The sequence below is a fragment of the Lactuca sativa genome, chromosome 3, assembly GCF_002870075.4.
Source record: "Lactuca sativa cultivar Salinas chromosome 3, Lsat_Salinas_v11, whole genome shotgun sequence".
Classification (NCBI taxonomy): Eukaryota; Viridiplantae; Streptophyta; class Magnoliopsida; order Asterales; family Asteraceae; genus Lactuca; species Lactuca sativa.
The window spans coordinates 135,127,901-135,138,517 of NC_056625.2; the positions used below are offsets into that span (position 1 = coordinate 135,127,901).

The 10,617-nt window shown below is 29.7% G+C and overlaps 1 protein-coding gene across 1 annotated transcript; it reads left to right on the plus strand.

The window, feature by feature from the left end:
* Nucleotides 1–6,887: 6,887 nt before the first annotated feature.
* LOC111881038 (protein FAR-RED IMPAIRED RESPONSE 1-like) lies at nt 6,888–8,219 on the plus strand. Its single transcript, XM_023877431.2, has 3 exons — nt 6,888–7,245; nt 7,325–7,389; nt 7,599–8,219. Exons 1-3 carry the CDS (start codon nt 6,888–6,890, stop codon nt 8,217–8,219), a joined length of 1,044 nt encoding a protein of 347 aa, XP_023733199.2.
* Nucleotides 8,220–10,617: the final 2,398 nt, after the last annotated feature.

Genomic DNA, 10,617 nt, shown 5'->3' on the forward strand with positions numbered 1-10,617 from the left:
TATATATATATATATATATATATATATATATATATATATATATATATATATATCTTTACTATATTATTAAGCATATTGTCTATTTCTTGAAAATTAAGAGGTATACCTTTTATAGCATCACGTACAATCCTATTAAGCATAATAAAAGCATGTGCACATACTCCTTTGATCGTAACTGACGCTACCTTCTCCCTATATCTAAACCTAAACGTGGAAAACCCTAATTTCATCTACATACCATCTGTCATCGTTTCTCCTAAATCTCTTTGTCTCTCTAATTGCTCACTTCGATCTCTTCTGTCTCTTTATATATAATCTCTTATCTCAGTCGATTAATAGGCATTGCTTGTGGAAGAACCCATCGCCATCTCTTCTCTCAAACTCTCTGATAAGAACCCTAATCCATATCCTTCTATTTCAATGTTGGATGTGTTTGAAGTTGGTGGAGATTTTCATTCAAGAACTGCAATGAATATTTATCCTTACATTCGTGAAGCCATTGAAAGTAAACAAGTTCTTCTAGAATGGCATCCTCAACCTGGTCAACAAACTCCACTTGTTCCTCTTCCTCTTCGAAAGGTATGCCAAGAGTTATATTTTGTCATTATCAGTGGGTATTTTTCTGTATTAATAGTGTTTTGTTTATGATTAGGATATGTTTGCTTTTGAAAGGAGAAAAGCAAAGATGCTTAATTTTTCCATTGGGTATGGGAAAATTGTTGTTGGGCTATCGCATGATTGGAAGGTTTCGGTTAATGAATCAAGATAAATGGTTGTGCAATGGTATGGAGGTAGAGAATAAGTGCTGAGGTGGCAAGAAGCACGTAAAAAGGAAGCTTGCAGAATTGGATGTGTAATTGTGTATATACATTGTTGGGACGTGCATGCACTTTTCCATCTACCAAAATGCCCCCCCCCCCCAGTCCAGGTTTATTTTCTAACATAACAGCCTAATTTAAAAAAAAGGGAAGCAAGTAAATCTGATATAAGAAAATATATATTATGAACAGGGAAGTGTTGTTGATGTTGCTATGAGTGCCATGTTGGAAATATCTAAAAACGCTCATTTGAGAGAACTTGGGTGGAAGTTTCTTCTACAGTTTTGCTTTTGTTTTTTATATTTAAAGTAAGATCTAAAATAAACAGATAAATGAGATTTGGAACACACATACACAGGTTCATGATGAAGTGATATTGGAAGGGCTAACATAGTCGGTAGACATTCCGAAGAAGATAGTGGTGGATTGCATGTCAAAGCATTTTGATGGGAAGAACATTCTTAAAGTTGAGCTATTAGTTGATGCAAAATTTGCCCAGAGCTGGTACTCTGCCCAATAGACTAGAGTCATGCCACCTGTCCTCATATGTTTTAGAGTTTGGACTGGACTCTAACTCTGCTCTGTGAATTATGGTGATGATGTTGATTGATGACAAAATATGTGATGGAAGTTTTGCCTACTTGTGTTAATTTTCTGAGTCTGATAAGAACCCTTCTCCATCTCTTCTCTCGAACTCTGTTATACGATTACTATGTCTCTCTTTCTCCCTCTCTGCATCAACGATGCTTACCGGAAACGAAGGTATAAAAATGAATGCATCTGGCTTCTTATTTTTTTCATATTAACTGATTTAAGTTTCATTTTCGTTCTAATTTAGCTTGTTACCCAAATTTTGTTTTTGATACATCATACATGCTACCTGCTAATCAACAGAGTCTTTCAAGAAATTAACTGATTAAAACAATCTTACAGGTCTTGGTTCATCTCTCTCTCTCTCTCTCTCTCTCTCTCTTTCTCTCTCTCTCTCTCTCTTTGTGTGTGTGTATGTATGTGTGTGTTTGTGGCATGGCACAATTGGATATGTGTATGTGTTTTTGGTAGGTTGATGTGTACGTGTGATCTGAGTGGTTATTTCTTTGTTTGTGTCTGTATCTGTGATTCGGTTAAAAGATTCAAGTATATAGCTAAAATGATGTGTGTATATGTGTATCTTTACATGTATGTGTGTAGGCGTGTTTATATGTGTGAAGACTGTGTATTTTGAAATGATGTTATCAAAAGTCTGCTTTAGAGGCCAATGTTTGTTGAAGCATATTGTAACATAGGGGTCATTTATAAAAATCATGGAGATGGAGTCGGCTATTAATTGTTACAAGAGGTTATACATGTCTTTTTATCATTTCCCAGTGTGGTAATTTACCATTATTATATTTTATTAACTATTTATATGGTTTTCTTGTATTTTCTCAGGTGTCACCGAATTTTGAGGTTTCAAAGATTTAACATGGCAATTGCTTTAACATAAGCATACTGGGTTTTGTTACCTGCTTTTAGTACTTTCAAACGATTATAAGAATTTGTGCATACATGTTACATTTTGATGCCCATACCTTTGGTAAGGTGAGATCCGTTTTTAACTTTATTAAGTTTTCAATTAGGTATTTCTCATTTTTTCTATGTTTTTGTTGAATGCATAACTTGATGTTTCAAAACGCTCATGTATTCAAGGCTTCTACTATCTCTGTTTTGAACGAATGCATTCTTAGGCTCAAAATTTTCATATAATTTATGGATAATGGTGCATGTTCTTATATGTATCTCTTGTAAATACTTTAAAGATAGTAGTAGATTTTCGTAGAAGTCTTTTAACTTTGAGTAAACATCTATTGATTTTGAGGATTTTAGGTGCTTTTGTTGCTCTACGCATTAGGGTCTATTGGAAGATAGTCCATTTATCCCCTGCTTTGGCGTTGGTTGTCTTCTGGTTTCTTATGTTTTGGTTTCGGCTGATTGTTGATGATGCTATTTCTTGATTGGTCTGCTCTTTCAAGTGCTCGCGATTCAGTTCTATGGTTCAAAGTTTACATGGCTGGAGCTTCTTCTTTTTTTTGGCAAAGTTGTTGCATCAAAAGTTGATTTGTTTGTTTTTTATTATTGGAATGGACATTCTTGCCCCTAATGGTTGCTACTGTTTTGATCCTATGGTGGTCTCATCTCCTTTTTGCTGGTTTGGTCATTTTTACCCGTACTTCTCTTTGTTTCTATGGTGGTTTGCTCTCCTGTTATATAAATCTTACATAAATCTTTTATGATGGTTTTGCTTCTTTGTTATGTTTGGTTTGGCTGCTTTTAATTGGTGCATCTAGAAAAGTTTGATTCCTCTCAGGTGATTGTTGCATAAGTACATTGCCCTGTAAGGTTTGGTTTACTCTTTTTGTATGTTTCTTTTGCATGCAGGTCTTTTCCGTTATTTTGTACTCACTTTATATTATGCTAGCTCCCTGTTAAATTATCTTGATTTATTTCTATTTGATCTCTGTTAAAAAAAAAATCAAATACTTTCCCCATATTGGTTATATATCTGATTTTTAATGGAACTAAATAAGAAAGGCATTGTTAGTTTGGGTAATGGAATTACAAGTAGGATTTGTTAATTCATTTATATGATGTTACTATTTGTGTACATAAGGTGTTACCACTTACCAGTAATACCCTATGTATTTTGTTTATTTTTGTTTAATCACATTTGTTCAACATTAGTCTAATGTATGTTAAATACTATTACTCCCTTGCTTATCACCAATGTACATCATTTAACAACGTTGTATAATGTATGAAAACTTTACTCTTTGATTTTTATATATTAAAAACCGAATATTACAATGTGTTGATATTGATTTAATAACTAAAAATATACTTAATTGTGAAATATTACAAGCCTAAAGGGATCCCTTCTAAAAATTATTTCTTAAAAATTATAGTTTGACAAAAAAAACATAAATAATGTGTAACTGATTTTTTACATATATATATATATATATATATATATATATATATATATATATATATATATATATATTCTTAAATGTATATTAGCAATATATTTCCTAACGTCCACCAAAGAGAAATTAATTGTAGAAATAAATTATTATCTACAAGTGAAACTCTAGACACCAAACCGTTTAGACATAAACTCTAAACCTAAAATACTAAACTATAAGTGAAACTATTTTGTTTAAAGGATGAGCATTGGAACCGGACCGGAACCAAACCAGCAAAAAGTTTATGTTGAATGAACCTCATCTTGACGTTGATTTATTAGTTACCCATCTGTTGTGACAAAATAACATAAATCATAATTATACTGGAAAATGAAGATTTAATCGGGTTTCAACTATTTGCGCAAAAAAAAAAAATTTCTAGAAATTAATATCTAAAAAAATTATTTTCACCCGTCGCTTGGTGCGGGTAAACGGCTAGTGTGTGTCTATATATATATATATATATATATATATATATATATATATATATATATATATATATATATATATGAGGTAGGTTCAATTGAAAAAAAAAAGGTTGAGAATGGAGGAATCAATCTCAGCCAATCATTTATCTAGCATGTTCAAATAAAAAAAAATTCGCGTGTCCATTTTCGTTAAGAGTATCTTTGTGAATTAGCAATTTTTTTACATAGAACTTACCTGTTCGTTGTTATCAGTTTCCAATTTGATGATATCTTTATCTCGTTTGAATCGGATATGAGGAATTCATTATCAAGATTATTTTCTTTATATAACTCGTTAGCAATTATACGTATTCATTCCATTAATCGTGAAGTTTCGCATTTGTGTTTCAGTTTTCTAATTCGTATTCAGTTTCCGCCGATTTGATCAGGTATGTATATCGTTTGAATCGGATAGATCGAAGTTCATTAACAAGATTATTGATTTTTATAATTTGTTTGGAATTACGCTTATTATCTTCGTTTTGATTTTGTTTAATCGGAGTTCATTATCAAGACTATCAAGTTTCGAATATTTATTGGAGTTATTTCATCAGATTTTTGTTAAGTAGTTTGAGATACTTATTTCGAATCTGACATGATTTAATTTTTAATCGGATATATCGTTGTAGTATTTACGTTCTATACCGATAGAGATTGCTTAATTACATCATCTGATCATATATGATTTGAGTTTCTTTAAGATATTTTGTACGTTGAGGTGAGATATATTCGTAATTAACCAGGTTTTCATCTTTACGACTTTTTTTGTAAGATATATTCGTTATATTCGATATTAAGATTGTTTTTGTTTATTTATATAGATCATTTGGTGTATTATGTCGAATTCTAGTGTTATTGATGGTGATTTGTATTCTTCTATGAGTGAGAGTGAAGAAGATGTTGAGAACTCATTTTTTGAAGGTATCAGTTATTGAATTATTTTGTTGTTTTTAATTTTGTTGATTATCATTTATTTACATATGAATATGTTAATATGAATAAATTGTTGTCTTATTCATATATGAATAATCGTCTGATAATTGTAATTTCAAATTTTTTATTTTTTTCGTTTTATTCATATATGAATAAGTTATGTTTTATTTTATATATTTTGAATCCTCATGAATTTTATGTATTCATATATGAATGTTTTTATTCATATATGAATAATTTTTGTTTTATTTATATGAGTTTGATGTATTCATATATGTTATTGTTTTATTCATGTATTATTATTTTAGGTGGTGAATCTTCAAGTTCAGTACATGATGCACAATATTGTGATGATATAATTGGAGAACATGTCTATAAGCCAGATGTAGCTGTTCAACTTATTCCATTTAAGAGTTTAATCTTCAAATCATTAAAGTTGGCTATCAAAATATTTTCTGAGTATGATGAAATTGGTGGTTTTGATGTTAGACTGAGCACACAGTCAAGGTTTGATAACAAGATTATAAAGAAGAAACATGTTATATGTAATCGTGGTGGTAAACAGAAAAAGAAATCTTGTCACACATTAGGTATAAGTGGTGTTAGGAGGAAACGAAATTCAAATTCAAGAGCTATTGGTTGTCAAGGAAAGATTATATTTGAATCTGTGTATGGAACTCCAGACTATAAAGTTTTTCAGTTTGATGAACTTCACAACCATCCACTTGAGAAGAGAAGCGATTTAAAAAAAGCGAGACAAATGTCATATTCAGAAAAAGAGTTTATTGTGCGTGCTTCCACATCAAAAATAGGTCCAACTATGGCTCATAAGTTGAGGGCAAGTTTTAGAGGTGGGTATGAGTTTGTAAAACCAAAAGTAGTTGACTATAAAAATTTAAGGAGAGATATCAATATGGTTATTGGTTATAAAGATGCCCAGATGATATTAAACACAATGAATGACCGTCGAGCTCATTATCCAAATTACTCATTTGAGTTTAATTGTCAAGATGATGTTTTGGACTGTATGTTTTGGGCTGAGGAAATGGAGAATGCATATTTTGCTGAATTTGCTGATGTTATCTCGTTTGATGCGACTTTCCGAACAAACAAGTAAGTTATTTTATCTATTTTTGTTTATAGCTTATTCATATATGAATATTTTTATATTCAATTATTAATACATCAAAAATTGACTTTAATGAACATTTTTTTTGTGTGTTAGGTATCAAATGGTTTTTGTTCCGTTTACTGCTATTGACCATCATAAAAAATTAGTTACTGTTAGATCTGGGTTGCTAAGCAATGAAAGCATTGAGTCTTACTCTTGGTTGCTTAAAGCATTTCTTAAAACTCATTGGAAAGAACCAACACTTGTTTTAACCGATCAAGATGCTGCAATAAAACAAGCTTTTGAGAATGTGTTTCGTAATTCAAAGCACCGATTATGTATGTTGCATATAATGGAAAAGTTGAAAAAAGGTATCATTTTAATATATTTCAAATATATTACTTATTAGTATATTCGTTTATGAATATTGATTGTTATTTTACTTATTATTATTTATTCATTTATGAATATTTTTGTTTAAATACAGATACCAGATGATTTATTTACTAACACATACTTTAGAAAAAGGTTTTCAAAGCTTGTTTAGGACATTAATATGAAACCTGATGCTTTTGAGGTGAAGTGGGGTTTGCTTATGAAGGAATTCAATCTTGAAGACACAAGATGGTTTAAAGACATGTTTACAATACGTGATTCATGGATACCTGGATATTTTAGTGATATTTCAATGTGTGGTTTGATGAAGACTACATCGAGGTCAGAGAGTATGAATTCATTCTTTAATACATACTCAGAAAGTGGGAACTTACTTTTGAGTTTCATGATGAATTACGACACTGCCATTCAAAAGCAAAGGAATACTCAACGAGATCTTGGTAAGGCATCAAAGAAAGCATCATATAAAATGCAAACACCTCGAGAAATAGAACTGCAAGCATCAAAGGTTTATACAAGTACATTATTTTTTTGAGGTGCAAAAAGAAATATATAAAGCATGTTTTTTCTGTACATACTCATATGTTGGTATTGAAGATGGTTGGGAAGTTTACATTGTGCAGCACAACAACAGTAAAAGTAATTTTAAAAATGAATTTAAGGTAATTTTACTAGTTTTTTATGAAAAATGTAATAATATTCATATATGAATATGAGAATATTCATATATGAAAATGAGATTATTCATATATGAATATATGAATATTATATGAATATATGAATATATATATATATATATATATATATATATAAGTGTTGATATGAGTATTCTTATATGAATGTAAATGTGTAAATTTTGTTTTTGTATCAGGTTGAAATAAAAGCTGAAGAAAAAGAAATAAATTGCAGTTGTGAACATTTTAAGTGTATGGGTGTTTTATGCAGACATGCTTTTACAATAATGATGAGATGTGGTGTTAAAGAAATTCCTGAAAGGTACATTTTGAAGAGATGGAGAAAGGATGTGATATCAAGAAATTATCGTTTTAGTTTTGTTCAATCCGATTCAGGTGATTGTGAGAATGTAAAGCTACTCAATGATTCATATTATAGTTTTGAATCATGTTTGGATATTATAAGAGATGACAAAAGGAGATTGGCTTTGTTTGCTGAGAAGCAACAAATGTTGTTGAAGGAATTTGAGAGTGATTATATTTCTCCTGGATTGAAAAGCAAGACAGATGGTGAAGTTGTATGCAAGCTTTTGGTTGTTACTATTCCTATTCCAGAAGAGATTAATATTCATGTTCCTGAAGTTCAAAGCAATAAAGGTTCTGAAATCAAGAAAAGAATTCCAAGTGCAGGTGAAGTAGCATATGAAAATTCTAAAAAAGAACATAAAATGTGTTCAGGATGTGGAAAACGAGTTCCACACAATTTACGTACTTCTCCAGAAAGAGTTGGAGCTACTAAATCAGCAAAAGACAGTTAGGGATTATTTAGTGTTTTTTTTATGTTTTTTGGTTTAATTCATTATGAATATATGCAGATAAAAACAATAAACAATAATATTCATGTATGAATAATACACATTTATATTGATATGGTAAATTGATATGTTGATATTTGTTTTTAAATTACTATAAAATAAGTTATATTGATATTGTAAATTATTCATAAATGAATACAAATATGTGAAATTTGTTATAATAATAAATAAGTATATTCATATCTAAACTTTTTTATGTTAATATCTGAACTTTGTTATACTAACATATTAATTTGAACTTATTCATAAATGAATATATCATATTCGTATTCATTTATGAATAAATAAAAATAAAGTTAGAAAATATTTGAATATAAAAAAATGGCATAAATAAGCAAACTTGTTTCTACTAATAAGTTAGTTATATTCATATATGAAATTTGTTATATTCATATATGAACTTTGTTATGCTGACATATTACTCTTAATTTAATCATAAATGAATATATCATATTCGTATTCATTTATGAATAAACATAAATAAACTTGGAAAATATTTAAATATAAAAAACTGATAGAAATAAGCGAAGTTTTTTCTATTACATAATCATTCAATACAAGATAATAAAAGCTGTTCATAAGCATTTCACAAAATATTAAAACGATGTTCAACAACATTTAACAAACCATTTAAAACTTGTTTCGCAGAATCATCTTACGTGTACTTCAAATCCATTCATCTTCAACACACACTATTCTATAGCATCACACTTCAACATTCTTTCATCTTCACAAGCAATCATCAATATTCTTTTAACCTTTTTTGAATTGTTTGTATAGCCTTGTATGCATGATCAGTACGCACTTTGAATTCAACTTTTTGATATTTTTCAGCAAGATCCAACACCTTAGCCTTCAACATGTTAATTTCAGAAGTTAGCATTATGTGTGCATATCTTTGCCTGAGCTTCTCTAAAGTAGTTTGATGAACTGCACTTTCTTTATAAAGACCTGGTTTCCACTTTGAGAGTGGTTGTCCCATATAGGTCTCCATATGTCTCACTGCAAAGACCCCGCAATCAACTTTGTTTTTAACTGTTCTCCATGACATTTCAAGTCGTTGGGGTTTGATACTTTCTTTTGAGATTGCATTTGCTCGTGGATGGTTTATTTCTTTAAAGTATCTCGCAAAGAAATTTTTATGATCATTAAATAAAATAAAAGTTAGATATGTAATAAATTGGTTATTTTATGTTGTTGTGAATTGGGTACATACCAAAGGTTTCAATATTACTCCGTATTTTCCTTCATAACCCCCCTCAATTGCACTATTGTCTAGAATTTGAATTGACGATTTCTTTAAGTTGAAGACAATCACAAAAATGTGAGCACTTCTAACAACTGGAAAGAATACCTGTTTTTATGTATATAATGGTAAGTATTTTGTTGATAAAATATATATATAAAAACAACTTTAATTAACATACCATGTCAATATCTTTTATGTTCAAGATTTTTTTGTACCCATTGGTACTCTCATGAAAGTTCTCCTAGAATTTTTCATACTTTCTTTCATCAGACAATGTTGAAGTTAGATAAGAATTATGTAACCAATATAATCATTTGTGAATTTCAGTTGAATATATATAATTATGTTAAAGAATACATGATATTTGTATAATCATATGTGAATTTCAGTTGTAAAAAAATATAATATTCATAAATGAATACATCATATTGGTGTATTCATTTAAGAATAAGGAAGGAATTAAGTTTAGAACATAAACTTACACAAACTCCAACTTTCAAGAAGAGTCTGTATGGTGAATTTCCAAAATCCATTTCCAGTTCTTGGTGGTTAAGTAAATCAGACCAAGTGTCTAAAACTTCTCCAAAAATCTCTATGTTTGCATATAGACTTTCCATAATTGCTCTTTCTATTATCTGACCATATTTTGTTTGGACAACAACATCTCTGCAAATATATAATCAAAATGTCATAGATTATTATCTATATAATAATCATATATGAATGTATATAAAACAAAGTTACTTACGATGTATTGCCTTGTAAGTTGAACAACCATTCACAGACAATACTCTCCTGATGTGTCAGTTTGGGTTTTGTGTCTTTTATTCTGCATTTGAAAGGTGATTTGAAAGCATCAGCAAGCTTCTTCTCTCTTGGTTGATCCAGATCATGCTTTGATGGTCCTACTTCAGTAGGAATTGATACAGATATTGGATTTGGATTAAGAACATTTTTCTTTGCTAATCTGATAACAACCTTCTGATGGTCGTCTTTGATTTGTTTATTTGTAAGTGCTTTTTTTTGGTGAAGATTCATTAGATTTTTTACTTGAAGTTTGATCTCAATCTTGACTGAGACCTAGACTAAAGC